Source organism: Saccopteryx leptura, chromosome 9 (genome assembly GCF_036850995.1).
Source record: "Saccopteryx leptura isolate mSacLep1 chromosome 9, mSacLep1_pri_phased_curated, whole genome shotgun sequence".
NCBI lineage: Eukaryota > Metazoa > Chordata > Mammalia > Chiroptera > Emballonuridae > Saccopteryx > Saccopteryx leptura.
Window position 1 is genome coordinate 17,617,506 of NC_089511.1, and position 23,438 is coordinate 17,640,943.

The 23,438-nt window shown below is 54.7% G+C and overlaps 3 protein-coding genes across 13 annotated transcripts; 1 reads left to right on the forward strand and 2 right to left on the reverse strand.

Annotated features, from left to right (window-relative positions):
* Positions 1 to 988: 988 nt before the first annotated feature.
* Positions 989 to 4,811, forward strand: NOL3 (nucleolar protein 3). Its single transcript, XM_066348667.1, has 4 exons — positions 989 to 1,147; positions 3,702 to 4,008; positions 4,150 to 4,545; positions 4,649 to 4,811. The coding sequence occupies exons 2-4, from the start codon at positions 3,714 to 3,716 to the stop codon at positions 4,654 to 4,656; spliced, it is 699 nt and encodes a 232-aa protein (XP_066204764.1). The 5' UTR covers positions 989 to 1,147; positions 3,702 to 3,713; the 3' UTR covers positions 4,657 to 4,811.
* A 103-nt stretch (positions 4,812 to 4,914) lies between these two features.
* MATCAP1 (microtubule associated tyrosine carboxypeptidase 1) lies at positions 4,915 to 14,977 on the reverse strand. Of its 4 annotated transcripts, none has more exons than XM_066348662.1 (7): positions 14,873 to 14,977; positions 11,082 to 11,707; positions 10,856 to 10,999; positions 10,441 to 10,573; positions 8,962 to 9,267; positions 8,780 to 8,877; positions 4,915 to 6,411 (listed from the first exon to the last, which is right to left on the reverse strand). In XM_066348662.1, exons 2-7 carry the CDS (start codon positions 11,649 to 11,651, stop codon positions 6,247 to 6,249), a joined length of 1,416 nt encoding a protein of 471 aa, XP_066204759.1. In that variant the 5' UTR covers positions 11,652 to 11,707; positions 14,873 to 14,977; the 3' UTR covers positions 4,915 to 6,246. The 4 variants fall into 4 exon arrangements, with proteins under 4 accessions (XP_066204759.1, XP_066204763.1, XP_066204760.1 ...); XM_066348666.1 differs by having other exon boundaries at positions 11,082 to 11,156; positions 14,873 to 14,941; XM_066348663.1 differs by lacking the exon at positions 14,873 to 14,977 and adding an exon at positions 14,375 to 14,705.
* A 387-nt stretch (positions 14,978 to 15,364) lies between these two features.
* On the reverse strand, positions 15,365 to 22,135 carry EXOC3L1 (exocyst complex component 3 like 1). Of its 8 annotated transcripts, none has more exons than XM_066348656.1 (13): positions 22,001 to 22,135; positions 21,643 to 21,696; positions 21,261 to 21,421; positions 20,968 to 21,187; positions 18,234 to 18,846; positions 18,037 to 18,154; positions 17,774 to 17,899; positions 17,571 to 17,671; positions 17,265 to 17,375; positions 16,409 to 16,538; positions 16,176 to 16,298; positions 15,726 to 16,097; positions 15,365 to 15,636 (listed from the first exon to the last, which is right to left on the reverse strand). In XM_066348656.1, exons 2-13 carry the CDS (start codon positions 21,686 to 21,688, stop codon positions 15,367 to 15,369), a joined length of 2,391 nt encoding a protein of 796 aa, XP_066204753.1. In that variant the 5' UTR covers positions 21,689 to 21,696; positions 22,001 to 22,135; the 3' UTR covers positions 15,365 to 15,366. The 8 variants fall into 8 exon arrangements, with proteins under 8 accessions (XP_066204753.1, XP_066204758.1, XP_066204757.1 ...); XM_066348661.1 differs by having other exon boundaries at positions 15,726 to 15,850; positions 15,942 to 16,097; positions 21,643 to 22,092; XM_066348660.1 differs by having other exon boundaries at positions 15,726 to 15,850; positions 15,942 to 16,097; positions 21,261 to 21,436; positions 21,643 to 22,092.
* Positions 22,136 to 23,438: the final 1,303 nt, after the last annotated feature.

Consider the following 23,438-nt stretch of genomic DNA (forward strand, 5'->3'; position numbering starts at 1 on the left):
ATGAGAAGCATCAATTCTTTGTTGTGGCACCTTAGTTGTTCATTGATTGCTTTCTCATATGTGCCTTGATGGGGGGGGGGGGGGCTACAGCCGACCAAGTGACTCCTTGCTCAAGCCAGCGACCTTGGGCTCAAGCTGGTGAGCTTTGCTCAAACCAGATGAGCCCACGCTCAAGCTGGCAACCTCGGGGTTTCAGCTTGGGTCCACCTTGTCCCAGTCCCACGCTCTATCCACTGCGCCACCGCCTAGTCAGACGGTCCTAGGGCTTTAATGGAGAAACCCCTGAAGAGTGGAACGCTTGGGGAGCCTGCTCTTAATTCTCCTGCTTAGGCCCGGATCCTCCGGCCAGGATCCGGAGCTGGTGCTCAGCCACTGCATTCTTCGCGAAGTGGGGGCTTTGGTGGTTACACTCAGCCCCGCAATAAAATCTGCTCTGTGATCCTGAGTAAGCTGGTGCCCTTCTCTGAGCCTTATCTGTGGCAGGTAAAGAGGAGTCGATGACAAGACAGGAGTAAAGCGCCTGGGAATTGCCAGGCCCAGAGTGGGCGTCGGCTACTGGCGCTCCTGGGGTGGGGAGGGAAAGCGGTCTCTGTGTACGAGCCCAGGCGTTGCGTGACCTGGCGATCGGCCTCCCAGTGTGCAGACCTGAACAGCTGTTCTCTCCTACCCACTCCGGGTTCCCGGCAGCCCTGACCGCCCCGCCCCCACGCGGCAGCTGCTCCCCCCGCCCCCCACCGGCCCTTTCTGCCTTGTCATCTTCTACCCCGCCAAGGCTCGACCAGTGAGTGGGGCCCGGCCCGGGTGCCGCCCAGAGCGCATCGGACCCGGAGCTCTACCAACCCGGCTGGGGGAAGGAAAACAAAACAAAACAAAACACTGAGATACGGTAGAATCCGTGTCCCATCCAGCATTGCTCCAAGGTCTATGAGCCCCGCCCCTCCACAGGACTCTGGGACCGAGACCCGGTGGAGGAGACCTAAGGGCAAAAGCTTCCCCAGTTTCCCACAGCTCTCGCTCCTTAGCAAGAGAGTTCACAAGCCAGCTCGGGAGGGGGGCCGAGACGACCCGCCCCTCCACGCCTGGAACTTGGAGCTCTCGGAAGGATTTGGCCCGTGACCCTTGAAGGACTGGCTGCGACATAACTTCGGTACAGTATTTACTTCTGAGCATTGAGTCTCAGAAGAGGGAGGTCCCAGACCAGCTGGGACCAAGGACAAGACTTGGCTAATGAGAGGAGGAGGCTAACAAAAATAACTTGGGGAGGAGAGGGAGAACGAGGGACCAATCTGATCTGCCCCCTCCCTCTGCACGTGTACCAGAGGAGGTCCTGCCCCCTCTCCCTTCTGGCACCTGTGATAGGACAGTCTTTGCGAGCCTCAGCTGTAGAAGGTAGAGGGGCTGCATGTACACAGTACAGTGTCAGCATAGTGCTGAGGGGACATGCAGTTCACTGGGGTACACAGGAAATGAGGTGCTATGACACACTCAGGCATTGGAGTAGACAAGGGGACCTTTATTTGAGTCTTGGAGGATGGATCCACAGCATAGAGGGAGGGAAAAGGTATTTCAGGCTTAAGGAACAGCACGGATAAGGTTCAGAAATGCCAGGGGCTTAGGGAGTTCTCCTAGCACTGAGGGTTGGGGGATGTGGGGGACAGCCCGGCTGTCCTGGAGATGGGAGAGCAGCCAGGTCAGACAGTCTGAATTCTCTCTGATGGGCAGTGGGGAGCAGGGGACAGATGGTTAGGGCAGATATTCTGCTTAGCAGGAGCCCTTATTATAGTTCAGGTTAGAGCAAGTCAGATTACAGTTCTGTCACTTGGTCTAAGTCTGTCTTCTCATCTGTAAAATGGAGACAATAAATCCTGCCCCAGAGAGTCGTAAAAAATTACTGTGCTGTGGGGGATGAGATAGGAGTGAGAGGTACTCAGAGACACTGTCAAAGGAGATGAGGTGAGGATGGTGGGGTTAATGGCAGTGCTGATAGAGACTGAGAGGTAGAGGGGCAGCATTTGTCACAGATGGGACATGAATGGAGAGGAAGGGGTAAGGAGGAGTCCTATCTCTGATCAGTAACCTGGAGGAAGGGCTGGCACTTCAATATGGTCAGAAGCGGTGAAATGACCAGGGAGACATAGCATGACATGAGATGGTAATGAGAGAGACCAGGAAGGCAGGAGGGGGCCAGGACCAAATCTGCTCTACCAGACCTGGAGTTCAGTAAAGAGGTAGAGGAGGGACCCTAAAGACAGGGCAAGACCAAGGGGGGTACCATGTGGACAAAGCTAGGGCTGGAGGAAACAGGCTGAGAGAGGGAGTGGTCCAGGGCCTGACCGCTTTGCCCCTTGATGTCAGGGGCCTGACTGCGTGGGTCAGGCCATCCAAGAAGGGATGGGCCCTTGTCCTTAAGATATCAGTAAGTGGACAAAGTGGATTAATTTCTGCCTAACACCTCCTGTTTGGTAGAGACAATCTCTCAAAATGGAAGGATCCATGAAGGAAAACAAGTTCAGCAAGCATTTTTTTTTTTTTTTTTTTTTTTTTGTGACAGAGACAGAGAAAGTCAGAGAGAGGGACAGATAGACAGGAAGGGAGAGAGATGAGAAGCATCAATTCTTCGTTGCAGCATCTTAGCTGTTCATTGATTGCTTTCTCATATGTGCCTTGACCATGGGACTACAGCAGACTGAGTGACCTCTCGCTCGAGCCAGCGACCTTAGGTCCAAGCGGTGAGCTTTGCTCAAACCAGATGAGCCCACGCTCAAGCTGGCGAGCTCAGGGTCTCGAACCTGGGTCCTCCACATCTCAGTCTGACGCTCTGTCTACTGTGCCACCGCCTGGTCAGGCTCAGCAAACATTTAAAAAAGAAATTGTTGGTATCTTTTTTGAGTTGGCCCTCAGAACTGCAAGATGAAGCAAGAGATGGCTGTGAGTCATTCCCAGGGCAGCAGGGCCAGGCGTCCCCAAACTACGGCCCCCTGAGGCCATTTATCCAGCCCCCACTGCACTTCTGGAAGGGGCACCTCTTTCACTGGTGGTCAGTGAGAGGACCACTGTATTTGGCAGCCCTCCAATGGTCTGAGGGACAGTGAACTGGCCCCCTGTGTAAAAAGTTTGGAGACCCCTGAGGGAGACAGTTAGGTCTCAGATGTCAGGAGATCTTGGGCAAGGCTAGGACTAAAGAGGATTCAGGTATCCAGCTCAGATATTAGGGAATCAGGAAGGGCCATGAGACCACATTGGGATTGCAACCTGGAGGTGGAATTGGTGAGGGGGTGCAGGGGCCAGACCTCAGATGAGTCTCAGGGTCAGGGTAAGGGTGTGGTCTTCCTCTGGTGGGTGAGTCGAGTAGGGGAGGAAGTCAGCACCTTGTGCTCTGGGTAGAGTGAATTCAGGCCTCTGCAGGGTCTGGGCTGGAGGTGAAGGCCTAGACTGTGAAAGTAGTGAGGATGACAGAGCAGTATTCTGCAGATAGACTGGAGAGCACTTGACTGCGATGTAAGCTTTCCTGTTAAGGTGGGGGAAGGAGGTTTGGGAAAGAGGAGTTAGTGTGGATAAACAGGTTCTGAACAGATCCAAGAATCTGCAGGCAGCTGGGACATCCTGGTTGGGGAAAGCAGTGAGAAAGTAGATAAGGGTCCTTAGAGAGAAGGCAAGGGCGGAGAAGCCCCGGCCTGAGTACCTCTCTCCCCATCCTCCAGGCATCCCCCACTATGGGCAACGCGCAGGAGAGACCCTCAGAGACGATTGACCGCGAGCGGAAACGACTGGTAGAGACGCTGCAGGCGGACTCTGGGCTGCTGCTGGATGCGCTGCTGGCGCGGGGCGTGCTCACTGGGCCGGAGTATGAGGCATTGGATGCGCTGCCTGATGCCGAGCGCAGGGTGCGCCGCCTGCTGCTGCTGGTACAGAACAAGGGCGAGGCCGCCTGCCAGGAACTGCTGCGCTGCGCCCAGCGCACCGTGCGCACTCCCGACCCAGCCTGGGACTGGCAGCATGTGGGCACTGGTGAGCACGCGCCGTGGAGCAGGAGCCTGGGTCAGAGTAGAGGCGGGGTGAGGAGGGGGGCGGGAGAGTTCTAGCTTCCCCAAGAGGTAGGCGTGTGTGCAGAGGGATAAACTGAACCTGAGACCCTCCCACTCCACCCAGGCTACCGGGAACGCAGCTACAACCCTCCGTGCCCAGGTCACTGGACACCTGAGGCAGCCGGCTCAGGGACCCCATGCCCTGGTCTGTCCAGGGCTTCACACTGTGATGAGGCTGGGGGTCCTGAGAGCTCCCAGGCAGAGCAATCCGGAACCCTGGAGGAGCCCCAGACAGAGCTAGAAACGGAGGCCTCTGAAGGAGCTGCGCCAGAGTTTGAACCGGAAATGAATATGGAACCAGAGGCAGAACCAGAGCCTGAAATGGAGCCAGAACCCGACCCGGAGCTGGAGCTGGAGCCAGAGCCCGACCCTGAGCCGGAGCCAGAGCCCGACCCTGAGCCAGAGCCCGACCCTGAGCCAGAGCCAGAGCCAGACTTCGAGGCCGGGGACGAGTCTGAAGGTATTAGGTTGCCCGAACCTGGTGCCGGGTTGGTGGGAGGTTGTGACCAGGGCAGCAGAGCCCTAGCCCCACCTGACTGACCACTTTCCCCCTTCATCTCTAGATTCCTGAAGGCCAGAATGCTGACAGGCTGCTCCCTACCCAAGCCGAATAGGACCCAGGATCCTGCCCTGGTGGGGCTGGATTACCACCAAGCTCCACCTGGCCCAGTATTCACTGGAAGAGAATAAACTAGGGTCAGTCTGGGCTCTGATTCTGGCTCTGTGCTCTGGAATAAGGTGTGGATCTATGCTCTGAGTCCCGATGACCTGGGCACCCTGTGCCCCACTGCTCAGTCCTCAGCCCCATTTCATCAATAGCTCAAGCTGCACCCCAGCAGACCCCAGACCCACACATGCAGTGAGACAGGCCCTGACTTGGGCCTTCTAGCTTCCTGAACCCATTTGGGAGCATATGTTGTCACCAGCCCTACTCCATGGAAGCCAGGGAAGGGAACTTCTCTCCACTTTGGGAGGACTAGAGCTGACAGCCTTGGGAAATGAGATTTGGAGAGAGGAAGAGGAAGAGATCTTGGGTAGACAAAAGACCACACACCTCATTGTAACTGTTGTTTTAATTGCCTAGCTTCCCTCAGGACTGCTAGCTCAGTGAGGGTTTGACAGGTAACTGGCTCACAGAAGGCGCCCTATGCATATTCACTGACTAAATGAAGGACTTTCCAGCTGCATTCTCGAATATTACAGAAGGGAAAACTAAGGCCAAGGGTGGGAGTGGGACTGGGTCAGCCTCACACAGCTGAGTCTCAGGTGAGACTGGAAGCAAAAGCCATGTCTGCACCTCTTCCGGTCCAGGAGGGACTCAGAACTTGGGACAACTAAGGGCCTGCCCCTCAGGCTTGATTGTGGATGCTGCCAGGCTATGTCAACCTCTGTCAGACCAGTTGTGAGGGTGTGGGCAGAGAAACAGAGGCCAGTAGAGAAGGTGGGGGCAGGGCCGGGTGCGCTCCATTCACAAGGCCTGAAGGACTGTGGCTGATGAGCCTGGGGCTAGGAACAGTGGGTGCCTTCCAAAGGAGTACTGCTCCCTCCCCAGAACCTTCCAAGGCTGCTGCCTCCCAGTCCCAGGAAGTGGAGCACATAAATAGGGAACACATACACGAGCAGTGAGAGGGGCAAAATGCTGGAAAGCACACCCCAGCCCAGCTGGGTCTCTAACTACCAGGGCCCTTGCCCCTTGAGTCTGTGTGAAAGCCAGGACCCCAGGCTCAGGCAGTCACCCCAAGAGAAGGGAGCCCACCACCAGGACCCAGTGAGAGGTAGACAGCGTGAAAGCTGAAGGAGCACCAAGGGGCCAGGTGGGGGAAGGGAGACTGGAGTACAGATAACCAAAGCCATCTCATGCAAGAAAAAGTTTCTACTCCCAAACCACCCCCATCCCCATCCATGCTCAATTTCCCTGCCGTCCCCAGGCTTCCCCTCCATTCAACACAGAGGCAGGAGGGCAGACTCAGTTTGCCCGACATATTGCTGAAGGTCTCCAGGTCCTAGGGAGGCTAGCAAGGGACACAGACCCACTGATGTTGCTGCTTCTCCCTCTTCAGATGCTCCTGTCCTCCCAGTTTCCCCAAGAAACACCCAGGCCAGGAGCCACAGAGCAGCCATCTTCATGTTCTGGGGGACGAGCTGGAGCCTTTGACCAACATCAATCAGGCAGCAGGCGGCCCAACTCTGCTTCATCCAGCCGGTTGGTGGCCATGATATGCTCCAGCTGCTGTCGGTAGCGCACCAAGTCCTGCATGAAGTGGGGCACTCGAGTTTTGTCCAGCACCCCATGGGGCCGCAGGTGGTCTATATCCTCATAGGATACCTGCAGGAATGAAGCTGGGCCTGAGGGGTAGGCAGCGGCCTGGCTTTGGGCGGCTGGTCCCAGCCCTCTGCCAATGGTGCATTGCTCTTTGCTCCTGGCACCTTCCTTTCCCTCCTGCACACCCCATGTCAATTACCGAGGGTCAATCCCCCGCGTCTGCTCTTTCTCCTAACACCTTCTTGGATCATCTATGCCCTACAACAGTGGTTTGCAACCTTTTTAAACTTGGGGACCAATGAAAAGAGAATTATTCTGGGGGACTACTAAGGCAGAAATCACCCTGAACATAAGTGAATTCAACTAATCACTTGGGTCTATAATCTTCATACAACATCAGGGTGGTTAACTCTTTTGCAGACCAGCTCACAATTTCTCGTGGACGAGTCTGTGGACGAATGGTTGAAAAACACTGCCTACCACCCTAGTCCTATCTCCAGCCCAGCTCCCCCTACCTCCAAACCTGGGTATCCAATTGCCTTCTGAACACATTCTCCTAGATAGTCCACAGGTACCTCAGATTCCCCATATTTAACACCGAACTCCTGCGTGTCATATTATGCCAGTTACTCTCCTAACAGTCCCCTAGGTCAGCCCCCAGGGAGGGGGCTGGAATCTGTCACCCTCTCACTCAGAGTGGCCATTGAACTCAAGGGATTCCACTCACTGAAGAGCTCTCCAGCTTGCCCCTCCCTCTCCAACTCTATGGCCACTGCTTGGTTCGGCCAGACCATCATCAGTTCTGCAGGAGTGATTAGAAAAGTCTCGCCTGACCTGTGGCAGCACAGTGGATAAAGTGTCAACCTGGAACGCTGAGGTCGCCGGTTCAAAACTGAGCTTGCCTGGACAAGGCACATATGGGAGTTGATGCTTCCTGCTTCTCCCTTCCCTCTTCTCTCTCTCTCTCCCTTCTCTAACATGAATAAATAGTCTTTAAAAAATCTTTTCTTTTTTTTTTGCCTGACAAGGCGGTGGCGCAGTGGATAGAGCATCAGACTGGGATGCAGAAGACCCAGGTTCGAGACCCCGAGGTCACCAGCTTTAGCACAGGCTCATCTGGCTTGAGCAAAAAGCTCACCAGCTTGGACCCAAGGTCGCTGGCTCAAGCAAGGGGTTACTCAGTCTGCTGAAGGCCCATGGTCAAGGCATATATGAGAAAGCAATCAATGAACAACTAAGGTATTGCAACGAAAAACTGATGATTGATGCTTCTCATCTCTCTCTGTTCCTGTCTGTCTGTCCCTATCTATCCCTCTCTCTGTCACTGTAAAAAAAAAAAATTAAAAAAAAAATTTTTTTTTAAATTTTATTTTATTTATTCATTTTTAGAAAGGAGAGAGAGCGGCCCTGGCCAGTTGGCTCAGTGGTAGAGCGTCGGCCTGGTGTGCGGAAGTCCCAGGTTCAATTCCCGGCCAGGGCACACAGGAGAGGCGCCCATCTGCTTCTCCACCCCTCCCTCTCTCCTTTCTCTCTGTCTCTCTCTTCCCCTCCCACAGCCGAGGCTCCTTTGGAGCAAAAGATGGCCCGGGCGCTGGGGATGGCTCCTTGGCCTCTGCCCCAGGCGCTAGAGTGGCTCTGGTCGTGACAGAGCGACGCCCCAGATGGGCAGAGCATCGCCCCCTGGTGGGCATGCCGGGTGGATCCCTGTCGGGCGCATGCAGGAGTCTGTCTGACTGCCCCCCCCTCCCCCCGTTTCCAGCTTCGGAAAAATACAAAAAAAAAAAAAAAGAAAGAAAGGAGAGAGAGAGAGAGGGAGAGAGAGAGGAGACAGAGAGAGAAGGGGGGGGGGAGGAGCAGGAAGCATCAACTCCCATATGTGCCTTGACCAGGCAAGCCCAGGGTTTTGAACCGGTGACCTCAGCATTTCCAGGTTGACGTTTTATCCACTGCGCCACCACAGGTCAGGCAAAATTCTTTTTTTTAATTTAGAAAACTCTTATCCTTTTCTCCCTGTACTCCCTTACCTAAGCCTCTCTCTCAAGCCACCTCCCATATGACACCCAGAGGGAGCCTTCTAAAGCAAACATCTGTGCCACTTCTCTACTTAGTAAAGCTCCTCTGATTCCCCCTTGTTCAGATGAAGTTTACCTTTCTGGCACAAACACCCAATGTCAGAGACTTGGTCCCTGGCCATTTCTCCAATGTCCATCTCTAGACCTTCCTGACTGGCTTCTTTGAGATACAATATCTATACACACGCAGCTACAGGCTGGGTCAAGCACCTGCCAGACTATTATTTCACCTCCTCTGCTCACATTCATCCACCAGAGAGGCTGGGCACCCAGTCCTTAGTCAATCACCCATCAGGGGCTCAGGGACTACTCCGATGAGGAGAGCTGGCTGGGACCTCTGAAGTCCTGTGGCCACTCACCTTGCCCAGCGAGGTCAGCAGTGGGAAATCGATAGTCTGGCGATGCCGCAGAATGCGCACAATGCCATCTAGGTACACCTGGTCCTTGCTGAAGCAGCCTGTGGGCACAGGAAAGGCTGTGAGCTCCTACATGTGAAACCACCCCTGCCCCAGCTCAGGGTACTCCCCATGCGGGGACCCACCTGGCAGCGAGGTGTCGGTCTGGCCGCGCTTGGCACGCACGCAGTACTCCCAGCGCACGTTGGCGTCCTGCACGTAGCGCGCTAGGTCCTGGAAGAGCTGGCGAAAAGACATGTGCGCGGCTTGGTAGATAGTGTAGTAGAGCAGAGCTGCGCGCCACAGAAAGGGCTGCTTACGGAACAGCACGCTGTGCAGGCTGGCCAGGCCCTCCTCGGTGGGGTTCGCTGGCCGCAGCTTGTATTGGAGCCGGCCCTCAGCGTTGCGCCAGGGCTGCCGAGCATTGTTCACGCCTCGCAGGTAGTGGGTCCCTGTGGGAGGTTGAGCTAGGCAAGTCATCTAGGGACCCACTTGCCAGACCTCTAACCAGTGCTCATGGGTGTATTCTCATGCTCCTAAATTCAGGCTCTCATATAAGCTCTCCCTGTCACCCCTGCCCCAACCTGCATACTTACCCAACCACAGGCAGCTTGAAAACCCTCCTCAGATGAACCTGCACCCATGGACCCATAGTCTCGCAGGCAGGAATCCTCCCCACCTAGCCAGGGCTACACACCTACACACACACACACACACACACACACACACGCACACACCCTCCCAATCTCACACACACAACCTCCCAAACACACTGCTCCCCAGCCCCACATCCTGCATGCCCATATCATTTAGACCAGTGGTCCCCAACTTTTAGGGCCACGGACCGATTTAATGTCAGAAAATATTTTCACGGACCAGCCTTTAGGGTGGGACGGATAAATATATCACGTGACCGAGGCAAGCATCAAGAGTGAGTGAGTCTTAGACAAATGTAACAGAGGGAATCTGGTCATTTTTTAAAAATAAAACATCATTCAGAGTTAAGGAAATAATGTAAGTTATTTATTCTTTCTCTGCGGACTGGTACCAAATGGCCCATGGACCGGTACCGGTCTGTGGCCCGGAGGTTGGGGACCACTGATTTAGATGGTCACGCTGACATCCCTAGCAAAAACCACCTTTTGCGTGGAGCAACAGGATTCTTGATGAAGAGAGACAGAAAATAATAGTAATTAATGTCCCATGACCTTTCCAGACTAGCCTATCCCCTCCTATACCCAGCTCTGTGTCCTCAGCCAATTTCATTCCTGCCCTAGTGGGTCTGCATGTTGCCTTGGGCTAGTGGGATCCTCAGGGTTTTCCCTCTGGCCTGTCCAGGCCCCAGCAGCCTTGTCCCCACTGTCAAAGGAAGTCAAAGAGGAAGTGGAGAAGGAAAGATACCCAAGAAAAGTGAGAGATGAGGGTGAGCCCAGAGAGGGGGCAGGTATGTTTGGGCCTACCTCCGTGAGCCAGAGAGGGGAGGTGACTGCTCGTGAAAGAAGAGGGCGCATCCTCGGAGGGAAGTGGGCTAAAGAGAGGGTGGGGTTACTGGGGCCCATCACTGTCCCCCCACACCCCAGCCCACTCTCAACTCTACCTGCCCACCCACCTACCCACATCCTGACCTATCTCGTGCCGCAGCATGCCCTCCAGCCAATACTGGCGGGCTCCAGTCAGGTTGATGGCCAGTGTTGGTCGGCTGTTCTCCACCATCATCACTGCCTGGGAGAGCAGGTCTTCACTCAGCTGCACCACAACCTGCAGGCAGCAGCAGTGCCCTGAGCCGTGGCCTCCAGCTCTGGGGCCAGTGTGCAAGTGTACCCACTAGCAATGCCACAGGGCATCCAGGCTGGACACTTGGCCAAGGCACCCACCCATCACCATCTCTGCTCAGAGCCAGCTCCCACCTTACTAGGGCAGGGACAAGGAGTAGCCAGGGGTCACTAGCTGGCCAGGTGTAGAACTGGGCCTGGTACCACCCACTGGTCAGCCCAGTTTGGGTCATGTAGCAGAGGGTCCTTGCAGGCAGGGCAAGCTCACCTCTCCAACGCAGCCCTCCTTCTGCATGTATTTGCGCACAATGGACCAGATCTGGCATTTGGTCAGCAGCTGGCCCCCCGTTGCAGCCTCAAAACGTTCATAGGTGCCAAACTTCTCTAGGACAGCTTCAATGATGCCAACTGCCTGTACACAGGGCCGCAGTGGTTGGTCAAGCCAGGCCCCCTGGGTGGTCAGGACCAGGGTGAGGTGGGCAGGCTGAACTGACCTGGCGGATGAACTGTCCAGAGGCCTCACAGTACTTCTCCAGCACAGCCGTAGGCATGGGCTCCTGGTACTCGAACTGTGGGTTGTAGGTGTAATGGGACTGGAAGAACTTGTCTCGTTCATGGTCCATGTTGGTTGGCCTCAGGGCCACCAACATGCAGGGGCTCTTGCTGGCACCATGGCCTACATCCTTTCGAGTCTTAGCAATGTGAGGCAGGGAAGCTGCAGATCGCAGGGTTCCCCCACCTGGATCCCGTCCTTGTCCAGGTGAGGCTGGACCCTGGGTACCACCCCTGCGCCGGCCAGTACTATTTATGGTGTAGGTGCTCTCACTGCGACGCATGTGGCCACGGTGGCCCAAGCGCAGCTCTGAGAAAGACTGCAGCTCTGGCCGGGGCCGCAAGGGCGAGGAGACTGACAGAGCCAGGGGCAAGGCCAGTGACCGAGGCCAGGGGTACAGCAGAGTCCCATCTCGGACTGAGGGCTTCAGCCTATGGCCCAAGGTTGAGCTACTGGTGGGTGGGCTGGTGGGTGGCTGCTCATACACCTGAGTCCCTGAGTCCAGCACCATTCTATTCTGGGGGTCACATCCAGCCGAGTCACTCCAACTCCCCACACTGTCGACTTCTGGGGACACAGAAGGATATGTGGAAGCCAGCATGAGTGGGTGTGGCCTGAGGATCAGTAGGCCCTACGGAGCTCGCTGGGGTCCCAGGGGTCTGTGTGGCTGCCCCCTTACCCCACCCACCCCAGTGTTCATTCCCTTCAGAAGACTCACCCAAGCAAGCTGGACTGGGAGAGACGAGGAGGAAGAGTCTTATACACCTTCCTAGATGGTGGTTCCTGGAATACCCTTAGCCTGTGCGCTCCTGACAGCAAGGCTGAGCCCTTGCTCATGATTTTAATCCCTGTGCTCAGTGGCCACATAGGCTGGAAGCTGGTACAATGTAGCCTCAGCTGCCAGGTTGATGGGTGAGGAGCCCTCACTACTCTACCTGCCTTCTACCTGTGGCATTTTTCAGTCCTACCCATCCCCTCACCTGGCCCCACCCAACTCCTCCAGCCCATTTGGCCACAGTCAGTTTAATTTTTTTTTAAAGATTTTATTTATTGACTTTAGAGAGAGGAGAGAGAGAGAGAGAGAAAGGCAGGGTGGAGAAGTGAGAAGCATCAGCTCGTTGTTGCTTCTCACATGTGCCTTGACCAGACAAACCTGGGGTTCTGAACCGGCAACCTCAGCATTCCAGATCAACGCTTTATCCACTGCGCCACCACAGATCAGGCAGCCTCGGTAAGTTTAAGTGCCTGCATGCCCCTTACTTATGCCAGTCCCTCCACCTGGAATGCTCTCTCTCCACTGGGCCATCTGTTCAAATCCAATTTAGAATCAGCTTTTGAGGGGCAGAGGGAAACTTTAGCAAATCCAAGCCAGTCCCTGGTCTATCTCCTATCAGAGACATCTTCCTAGTTGTCATCCAAGGCCAGTGTCAGGGCACTCAGCCCCGACTCTGTACCAGGGCTCAGTCCATTGCAGTCTCTCTCCAGAGAGGGACTGAGGGCCCCAGCCTCTGAACTCCCTTGCCTGCTCAGGGACACATATCCAGCATTTCTCCTCTCTTCAATATCTCCTACATCACCAATCTCTTCCTCTCTGCTGGATTCTTTCCATCAACATAAACACATGCTGTTATTTCTCTACCTTCAAAAACAAAAGGAGGCCCTGGCCGGTTGGCTCAGTGGTAGAGCGTTGGCCTGGTGTGCAGTAGTTCCAGGTTCGATTCCTGTCCAGGGCCAAGAGAAGCGCCTATCTGCTTCTCCACCCCTCCCCCTCTCCATCCTCTCTCTCTCTTCCCCTCCCGCAGCCAAGGCTCCATTGGAGCAAAGTTGGCCCGGGTGCTGAGGATGGCTCTATGGCCTCTGCCTCAGGCGCTAGAATGGCTCTGGGTGCAACAGAACAACGCCCCAGATGGGTAGAGCATCGCCCCCTGGTGGGCATGCCGGGTGGATCCCAGTCGGGCACATGCAGGAGTCTGTCTGACTGCCTCCCCTTTCCAACTTTAGAAAAATACAAAAAAAAAACAAAACAAAAAAAAGGAAATTCTCACTGGATCCCACACTCCTTCCTCCAGCAATACCACCACTTCCTCTAATTGTTCCTCAATGCAGCACATGTCAAGAGTTATTTATACTCAGTCCATTTCTTTCTTTCCTGTTCTCTCTAAAATTTCACTCCAGACAGGCTTTCCCCCTCAATCTCTACCACAACTCATCTGACGTAGGTCATCAATGATCTGCATATTGATCAGCAGCACTCGACACAGTTAATCACTTCATTCTGGAAACATGTTCTCACTTGGCTCCCCAAACCTCCTACCTCACTGGCTGTTTGTTCTTGATCTCCCTTGCTGGTCATCCCTATTTCCTGACCTTTTAAAACCATAATGCGTTTAGAAGTTTCTCTTCTCCATTTGTGCTCACTCCCTAGGGAATCTCATCCATTATTGTGGTTTTAAAACCATCAGCCCAGACTTTTTCCATAAACTTCAGACCAGTGTTGCCTGTTCTCAATTCAACATCTTTTCTGAACTGTACAACAGGCCTCTCAAACTGAACATGTGCCCTGTCTGGAATGTCTCCCCCCCCCCCATATAACTGCAGGAGTCACTCTCTCACTTTCCTCAGATTTCTGTACAAATATGTTATTAGAAAAGCCTCCCTAAAACACATTTTTATAAAATAGTAAACCTCTTCTCCGTACTCCACCACAATTCTGTCCCCTTCCTCACATTATTGTTCTCTGAAGTAAAGTATATTTAAATGTTAGTTGTTTCCTTTAATTTGTTAGTTTCTACTTTCAAGTGTTCAGTGTGTCCCCAGAGCCCAGAACAGTCCCAGAGCAGCTGCTCAATAATGACTGAACCCCAGAGCCCTTCTCCTTCTCAGAACTGGAATAGTTCCTCCCTAGCACTTTTGTTTCCCCACCTGGATCTGATCCTCCGTTGCTGGCCCTCCACCCACATTCCTTCCACCCTGTCTAGAGACCAGCTGCTTGAAAAGATTTCAGGCCTCAGGCTTCACTCCCCTCAACTAACTGGATAGTTTCTTCACTGGTCTCTGGCCCTCTACCTGGACCAATTCCCCTTCATCTTTCCTTCTTTCCTTCCATCTCCTCTTCGCAATTACCAGAATACGCCTGTTTCATTTATGTCTCAGTTCCTTCTGCCAAGAATGCCTTCCCAATGTCTCCCTGGAGCAAACGCCTACCCATTTTTCAGGGCTCGGTGTAGGCCTCACCTCCTCCGGGAAGCCTTCCAGGCGTTTCAGAGGCTCCCAGTGCCTAGGCGGCCTCTTTACCGCCCTAGGCTGTCAATGTCGTAGCCTAGGTCCGTGTCCCCTCACCATCTCCTGAACGCCCTCAGAGCAGGGACGGGTCTGATTCACCCCCATGCTCCAAGCACTAGGCACTAGATGCAGAATGAATGAAAGATGGCTGGGGGAGGAACTCAGACTGAAGGCGGAGTCCGGTGACAAATAAAGAGGGTGTGGCCTGCGCCAATAGGAAACTTAGGAAGAGGATAACGTGGAAGAAGAGCCAATAGCGGCGGAGATATTAAGGAGGGGCGTGATCTGCAGCCAATAAACGGCGGGGGTGGAAAAAAGGCGTGCCCAAAGGAGGGTGGGGCCAGAGAACAATGGAGGGGGGAATTCCTTGGTAGATGAGGTGGGGGTCGCGTCGCGCGCCTTCTCAGCCTCTCGGGGTAAAAGGGTTCCGTCCTCATGCCGCACCCCCACCTGTTTGCTGCTCTTCTCGGCGTCACCGTTACCTCTTCGAAACATCAGACGCCGGCAGCCCGGCCCTCGGGAGTTGTCGCCGGGGACGCACGCACTCGGGTGCGCGCACGCACACGCAAAAGCGCGCGTATTCACGTCAATCTCCGAGGCGGCGGGCTTCTGAAAACAGACGCCTAGCAAAGCACAGGGTACCGTGTCCACCACCAGGTCAAGCCCCTGGGCGGGGCGTGTCTTGAGCCCGCCCCCTCCTCGAGGGCCAAGCGGGTTTCAAGACTTCAGGTGGTACCCCGCCATCCTCGGAGTGTCGGGGAGACACGAGATCACTGCTTACGCGCGGATACGTAGGGATGTAGTGCGCGCAGTGTGGCGGAATCCCGGGTATTTGAGAACTATGCCGGGATAGATGCGGTACAGACCGTATATCGGGACTGGAGCCAGGATACCTTACTTAGGCGTATCCCTCCCCGTGGGCACTCTAAGGTTAGCGGACACTTTTATTTCATCATCCCCCTTACCCAACACACACAATTAAGGCGTATGGGGGGCGTAGCTTTATTCTGCGGGCAGTTGGGAGTCAGGCACAGGTCCCTGAAAAGAGGCAGGAAGATGGAGCGGGTGTAGGTGCTGGCACAAGGCTGAAGAGTGCGCGGCGACCCGCAGGGGGCGAGGGCTGCGGGCCGTCCTGCAGGGAGCTGAGTGCGGCTTGGCGCTGCTCTCGGGACACATCCCCACGCAGGTCCAAGAGGGCGGAGACGTGATCCTCGCTATGGGGGCACCACGGAGATTTAGAGATACGTCAGCCTCGCTGCGTCCCTCCCAGGTCCATTCTCCCTTTCTGCTCCCATCTGCATACCTCACGTCGGGAAATTGCTGCCGAAGGCTTGCCACCTCGAGGCCAAGCATCGTGGGGTCGCGGAGGTTCAGCAGCTTCCGCAGAGTGAGCAGCACTGGCACGCACTGAACGCTCTCCTCCAGGCCCTGAACACGTTGGGGTAGGTCTTGAGCCGGCCCTTGGCTCCCATTCAACCACTGAGACTCCCGCCCATCTGCTCGTCCAACAAGTTCTCACCAAATCGAGGAAAAGATCCCGCAGTTGGGCGGCATCGTGTTGTAGGCGCTCAGCTGCCTGATTCCGCTCGTCCACATCGCGGCACACTAGACGGCCTTGCATCAGCGCACACAGGTACTGCAGCACCACAGTGCGCTCTACCTCGGCCAGGAGCACCTGCGGGGAGAGCGATCAGGTGGGTCCAGAACGCTTTCCCATCGGCGCCCCACCCTCACCAGCCTTTCCCCAACATACCTGGAACTCAGGATTCCGAACACGCCGGAAGTTCCGGCAGAAGCGCGCGGTCCGCTCGCACACTTCGTCCAGCAGCTCCGGGCTCGACAGCCAACGGCGCGAGGGCAAAGCGGCGAACAAGGGCTAGGGAAAGGGTGGGAGAGAGATGAGGCTGGAAAGATGATCCAGACCCGGCATGTCTCGCAGAGACTCCCATACGTATCTCCGATCGCCATCCCCACCTGAGGCCTCACCTGGAGCTCCACTAGCAGCGCCTCCAACACCAATCGGCAGATCCTTTTCTGCAACTCGTCCAGCGCTGCCTCCACCGGAGCCAAGGCCCCTGGAGCCACCCCGTCGGGCTGCAAGACCGACACGGAGGAGCTACCAACCAAAAGTACAGCTTCAGGACCAAGGCCAAGGCCCTCACAGCCCTTTGAGGTCTGGCCGCTTGGGTGCCATCTAGTGGCGGGAGTGTGTGTGGCGGGCGGGGGCAAGAAGGGCGATTTCCCTCACTTCTGGGGTGTGGACTGAGGTGTGGAGTCGTGGGCTCAGCAAGCTAGAAGGGACATAAACTAGCCGAAACTGCCTCTGATTCCTCTCTAAGACCTTGAGCAAGTCATGTCTTTCCGTTCCTGTTCCCTCATCGATAAGTGGAGAGAGTTCATCCTAGTCAGGAGGGAATAAAGATCAGCAACTTGTTTGTCTGCTCTCTCTGTCTCCATCCCAAAGAATATAAGATCCAAGAGGATGAGAATACTTTTCCGTTTTGTTCACAGCTGTAACCCCATGCGTTACCTGGCACAGAGTAGGACTTGGCAAATATAGTTTGAATGAATGAGCACATAAGACTATGTGCTAGGCACTATGGTAGGTACTTTACATCTAATGTGATTCTCAGAATATCTCATTGCCTGTTATAATACAAATGAAAAGAGAGATGAGGTAACTTTCCCAAGTTCACACAGCTAGTACTTAGTAGAACTAGGATTAGGACCACAAGGCTACGTGAATTCAAAATTTCTAATGACTTATTGAAGGCTGGGTCCTTCCTAATAGGTTGTTCAGTGAGGGGTTAGTGAAGGTAGGGTTCTGTGGGGCCTCTGGTACCTGAGTGCTGATTGGTGATTGAGGGCAGCCAGTAGGTAGGGCACATAGTGAGGGGCCACTGCTTCTCCTCTGAGGTGGTCTCTGGAGAATCGGATCAGAGCATCATTGAAGCTGCAAAGGGCAGGCGTGGATTCTGTACTAACTGTCGCTCTGGTTCCCCAACAATAGCTGTCCCCACCTCCAAGACACCCAAGGCACTATTTGAAGGAGCCTTTTCCAACTGATGTGCCTTATACACTCAGGGCCGCTTTGGGCTGCCCCAGGAGCAGGACCAGGGGTTGGGGGTGGGTCAGTGCCTTAGCAGACCTCCTCAGGAATGCTCCCAGTTCTGACAGTGCCATGCCATGCACCCGCCACTGCAGTGACTCACTGACCAGGCTGGTCACTCGAATGTTCTCTTCCAGTAACTGTGGGCAGAGATGGGCAGCCATCAGCAGAGTCTTAGTCCTGCCTGCCCTCCTCCTCTTTCTTTATGAGGGCTGTCCACCTGGCTGCCACTTCCCACTCACCTGCAGCACGATCGCTGGCATTGGTGAGTGGTAGAAGCCGGAGGGGTCCACGTCAGGCTCCTGCTCCCGGCCCCACTCAGCGACTTCCCCATCCAGTGCCTTCTGCAGCCACTGTACCACACTTGCCTGGGAAAAGGGACAAGGGGCAGCAGAATGTAGCAAGCCACTGACCCCCTGCTAGAGAATGGTAGACATGTGACTCTACAAATACAGCCACACAGCTGGTGGCAGAGCTTCTCTGGACCTGGGCTCCAACTACTCACCTGAACTTTGGACACAAATGTTGCCTCCAGCTTCTCGACATTCTCTAGGGTCAGTAGAGGCTCCAGCTGAGACACATCAGCCTCAGGCCCCAATTCCAGGCTCCCCATCATTTCTGGCCTGGTGATGAGTGGCCCAGTGTCACATTGAGCCCCCAGCTTCTGATCCACCCACTTCCCATTGGCCCAAGAGCACTAACCCTATGTACACATGCAGTGCCCAGTGCAGCAAAGTGAAGGCATCAGCAGCTCCCAGCTCAGGCCCCTCCAAGAACTGCTGCAGGCAGCGGCGCAGGCCACTGTGCAGGGTATGGGCCCACAGCTGGACCACCTTGTAGTGTGGTGGGCAGCAGGGTGCTATAAGTGCCTCGGCAGTGGCCAATTCAGCTGGTAGAGCCACACGTAGAGCCTCCAGCCAACCTGCTAGGGCCCCTGGTCCAGGCAACAGAGGTGTCCCAAAGTGGACCCGCTCTAGGCCCTCCTCTAGTGCCCGCAGACAGCGCTGCCGCCAGTCCCGGGGGGCCTGCTCCAAGGAGGTGGTGCGGCAAGCCTCCACCTCTGCCACACGCACAGCGGCCACCAACAGGGCTGGGTCCTCCCGTGCCAGCTGCCCTGCAGCCCCGACAGCTGCCTCTACTGCCTGGCCCAGTGCCTCAGCCAGAGGGCCCAGCCTCTCAAAGACAGGAAACTGCAGGCCCCCCAGAGATGCCCATGTCTCCTCTTGCAGCTGCTCCAGCTCCCGAAGGCTGACATATGCCTCCAACAGCTGATGGGCATCAATTAAGGTCTGTGTGTGGGTCACTGCAGCCGGCACTGAGGAGGGAGCAGAAGAGACAGCCCTGGGTCTCAGCCTTTCCACCAGTGCAGTGGGTACAGAACAAGATGCTGAGGCCCTGGGGCTGGGGTGATATGTAAAATATTTAACAACCAGTACAGTAACCTTTTACTAAGTTATTGAATAAGTTTAGTCTTATTAGAAAAAAAAATAACTGGTGCAGTAGAACCCTGGCAAATCTGAAAGGACCGCCTGACCAGGTGGTGGCGCAGTGGATAGAGCGTCAGACTGGGATGCGGAGGACCCGGGTTCGAGACCCTAAGATCGCCAACTTGAGTGCAGGCTCATCTGGTTAGAGCAAAAGCTCACCAGCTTGGACCCAAGGTCGCTGGCTGGAGCAAGGGGTTACTCGGTCTGCTGTAGCCCCACGGTCAAGGCACATATGAGAAAGCAATCAATGAACAACTAAAGTGTCGCAATGCGCAACGAAAAACTAATGATTGATGCTTCTCATCTCTCCATTCCTGTCTGTCTGTCCCTGTCTATCCCTCTCACTGACTCTCTCTGTCTCTGTTAAAAAAAAAAAAATCTGGGCCCTGGCCGGTTGGCTCAGCGGTAGAGCGTCGGCCTGGCATGCAGGGGACCCGGGTTCGATTCCCGGCCAGGGCACATAGGAGAGGCGCCCATTTGCTTCTCCACCCCTCCCTCCTTCCTCTGTCTCTCTCTTCCCCTCCCGCAGCCAAGGCTCCATTGGAGCAAAGATGGCCCGGGCGCTGGGGATGGCTCCTTGGCTTCTGCCCCAGGCGCTAGAGTGGCTCTGGTTGCAAAAGAGCGACGCCCTGGAGGGGCAGAGCATCGCCCCCTGGTGGGCAGAGCATCGCTGTCTGACTGTCTCTCCCCGTTTCCAGCTTCAGAAAAAAAAAAAAAAAATCTGAAAGGACCAGGAAAGGTCCTAGAGGGTGTGTGTAAACCCTTGAGCTGATGGAACATAAGAAAGTCAGGGATCCAGGCCTGACCAGGCAGTGGCGCAGTGGATAGGGGTCAGACTGGGAAGTGGAGGGCCCAGGTTCAAGACCCCGAGGTCGCCAGCTTGAGTGCAGGCTCATCTGGTTTGAACAAAGCTCACCAGCTTGAGCCCAAGGTCGCTGACTCAAGCAAGGGGTCACTTGGTCTGCTGTAGCCCCCGGTCAAGGCACATATGAGAAAATAATCAACGAACAACTAAGGTGCTGCAACAAAGAATTGATGCTTCTCATCTCTCTCCCTTCCTGTCTGTCTGTCCCTATTTGTCCCTCTCTCTGTCTAACTCTCTGTCTCTGTCACAAAAAAACAAACAAACAAAAAAACAAAACATCAGGAATCCAGGCCTGACCTGTGGTGATGCAGTGAATAAAGCTTTGAACTGGAATTTTGAGGTTGCCAGTTCAAAACCCTGGGCTTGCCTGATCAAGGTACATATAGGAGTTAATGCTTCCTGCTCCTCCCCCCTTCTCTCTCTCTCTCTTCTCTCTCTCTCTCTCTCTCTCTCTCTCTCTCAAAATGAATAAAATCTAAAAAAAAAAATCAGGAATCCTGGAGGACCATTCTAATGGCTATTTACCTACTTTGTTAGGGAAATATTTCAATTTAACAACCAGGGTGGCCAGAGCCACTTGACTGGTGTCAATCCTGACTCAGACATCCCACGCTAAGAAACCCTAGGGTGAGTTAATTTGCAGTCTTTCATATGCCATATAAGCCTGAGTTACTCTGGGAGGTCCCTCTAGGTCAGTGGTCCCCAATCTTTTTTGGGCCACAGACCGGTTTAATGTCAGAAAATATTTTCACTGACCGGCCTTTAGGGTAGAACGGATAAATGTATCACGTGACCGAGACAAGCGTCAAGAGTGAGTCTTAGATGGATGTAACAGAGGGAATCTGGTCATTTTTAAAAAATAAAACATCGTTCAGACTTAAATATAAATAAAACGGAAATAATGTAAGTTACTTATTCTTTCTCTGCGGACCGGTACCAAATGGCCCGCGGACCGGTACCGGACCGTGGCCCGGGGGTTGGAGACCACTGCTCTAGGTAATAGTCCACTAGGACCCCGACCCTTTGATGAGAATTTGTTGACTAAATGTCAGAAGGCTGAAGGCCAGGGCCCCTGTACACTCACCTGCTCGTAGCCGGGGCAGCAGCTGGGACAGAGCCTGCAATTGCTTGTGCTGGGCAACCTGCTCCCGCAGGGGCTCTAGAGTCTGCACAGCCTCGGCCATGCCTCGGAGCAACCCATGGGCCTGGCCCAGCGCCTCACGGGCTTCTTGTGCAGCCTCAAGGGCCTGGGCCAGCTGCCACACACCAGTTTTCACACCCTCCAGGTATGACTGCACCACTGACTGTGGAAGGGAGGGCAACAGTAAGACCTGGCCAGCCCTGCCACCCACCCCAGCACTCCTGCCAGATGCCCACCTTGATCCGTGCTTCCAGGGAGCAGGTACGCTGCACCTCACGGCTGCGGTACTGGCCCAGCCTGGCCAGCTGCTCTGGCTGGTAGAAGATGCCTGAGGCCCACTTGAGTGCTGCACCCCGGGCTAGCTGCTCTGCCTTCTCCTGCTCTGGCCACTCAAGTCCTGGGCAGGAAGAGCCTGGGCAGCCACATCACTTGGGCAGGGCCTGAAGGAAGCAGCTGCTGACCCTGCTCCCCTTCCTGCTCCTTAGCCTGGCCCCTAGGGCAGTCCACTCTTCTCGCTAACCAACAGGCTCCAGCCAGACCTGGCAGGGAGGACCCAACCCCACCATTCCAGTCTTTCTTATTACAGCCCTCCCCCAAGCCACCTGGATGGGCTCATACCTGAAGGAAGTGCCAGCTGCATTTCGTCCTTGACCGTGGAGTCCATGTTAGGCCCTGGAAGAGCCAGAGCTGAGGTGCGAGTCCAGGCAATGGTCTGAGTTAGAGCGGGCAGGGTGGATGCTTCTTTGAGCTGCAGACTCTGTCTCGGCCTCTCTGAGAAGGAGGAGGACGGCTCCTGCCCGGGCTCCTCGGAAAATGAGAGGGAGGCGGGTGTGATGGGGAGGCACCTAGGAAGTCTTCCTTGCTGGATTTCTCAGTTTTGCCCCTGAAGATGCCAGGTGAGGCAGGGTAGGCACAGGCCTTCACTGGTCCCCTGTCCTGTTCTGAGTTGCAGAGGACAGTTTGGTGTGGGACTCACTAGGTTTGACCAGGCGTCCAGTACTCCCTCCTCTGCAAAGGGCGTTGGCCTTGAGGATGGCCCTCTCCCCCGGCCCTCACAGGGGAGTTGGGTACTCCCTCTACTGGCTCACAGGGACTGAGTGACTGGCTCACAACACAGCATGCAGCAGAATTCCTCTTCCCAAGGAAGCCTCTGTCCCACCTCCCTGTCCAGGAGCCTCCTCCTCCCTCCAAGGTCCCTCCTTCCCAAAGACCACGTGCAGGAAGGAAGGAAGCTGAGTCTGGCATTTTATTCCCAACAGGAAAGAGCATCTGTACTGTGGGATTGAATGGGGAGGGCTGGGCCCCACTTCCTTGGGTGGGGGGAGTGTACTGCCTGTGATTATTGAGTCTTGACCAGTCCACCCAGGACCTCTTAGTGCCCAGAATAGACATGAACTAGATGGCTCTAACCTGGGGTGGAGAGTGGGGTACGCAAACACGGATACAGACAACATCACAGTATGAAAACTGTTGACAGGCCCCTCAGAGGAACTTGACAGAGGAGGGTGTGTACCTCTGCAGAGGAGTGAGAAATCACAAGCTGTTGTGAAGAATGTGTGTGTGTGGTGGGTGATGGCAGGAGAGGGAGGGTCAAGGGCTATGAAAGCAGTTTATCTTGAGAGTTAAAGGGCACTATGGAAAGGACTACAAGTAGTAATAATGTAGTGGATGTAGGCTGCTGAGGTCTCACAGCTGATCCTCTCAGTCAGTATTGGGTTGCAAAGACCCAGTACCCTTGCCTGGACATGGAATGCATTGGAAGGGCCACCCCAGTTTCAGAGCTCCTAGTAGAATGGGTAGGCCTCTATTATAACTGCAGTGCAAGTAAGCAAGAATACAAGCAAACAAACAAACAAACAAAACTAACTGCAGTGCAGTTCAATTCCTTCTCTATCCAATTTGCTTGTCTTACAAGTGGGAATCCTCCATTCATTTCCTGTAGGTAGATTCCTGTGTCAAAGTCTGTTTCCCAGAGAACTTGACCTAATATAAACAATAATAAATAACAAAAATAATACCAGAAAACTCATAATCCTTCCTGTATGCTAGGAACTAACTGCTCTAAGTGCTTTACGTATATTTACACATTGGTAAATATGTTTTGCATTGACCTGACCAGGTGGTGGTGCAGTGGATAGAGCATTGGCCTGGGATGCAGAGGACCCAGGTTTGAAATTCTGAGGTCACCAGCTTCAGCGCAGGCTCATCTGGCTTGAGCATGGGCTCACCAGCTTGACTGCGGGGTCGCTGGCTTGAGCGTGGGGTCATAGACATGACTCCTCCATGGTCACTGGCTTGAGCCCAAGGTCGCTGGCTTGTGCAAGGGGTCATTCACTCTGCTGTAGCCCCGGGGGTCAAGGTACTTATGAGAAAGTAATCAACAAACAACTAAGGTGTAGCAATGAAGAACTGAT

What these genes read in the sequence shown, in the direction of transcription:
- NOL3 (XM_066348667.1), top strand. Translation starts at nt 3,714, where the DNA reads ATGGGCAACGCGCAGGAGAGACCCTCAGAGACGATTGACCGCGAGCGG. An exon ending in CTGGCAGCATGTGGGCACTG is followed by an intron (nt 4,009 to 4,149) that starts GTGAGCACGCGC and finishes CACTCCACCCAG; the next exon opens with GCTACCGGGAACGCAGCTAC.
- MATCAP1 (XM_066348662.1), bottom strand. Translation starts at nt 11,651, where the DNA reads ATGGTGCTGGACTCAGGGACTCAGGTGTATGAGCAGCCACCCACCAGC. An exon ending in CATGCTGCGGCACGAGATAG is followed by an intron (nt 9,268 to 10,440) that starts GTCAGGATGTGG and finishes AACCTCCCACAG; the next exon opens with GGACCCACTACCTGCGAGGC. An exon ending in TGCTGACCTCGCTGGGCAAG is followed by an intron (nt 6,412 to 8,779) that starts GTGAGTGGCCAC and finishes TCATTCCTGCAG; the next exon opens with GTATCCTATGAGGATATAGA.
- EXOC3L1 (XM_066348654.1), bottom strand. Translation starts at nt 21,688, where the DNA reads ATGGACTCCACGGTCAAGGACGAAATGCAGCTGGCACTTCCTTCAG. An exon ending in TGCCAGCGATCGTGCTGCAG is followed by an intron (nt 17,672 to 17,773) that starts GTGAGTGGGAAG and finishes CTCTGCCCACAG; the next exon opens with TTACTGGAAGAGAACATTCG. An exon ending in CTGGGAGCATTCCTGAGGAG is followed by an intron (nt 17,376 to 17,570) that starts GTCTGCTAAGGC and finishes TGCCCTTTGCAG; the next exon opens with CTTCAATGATGCTCTGATCC.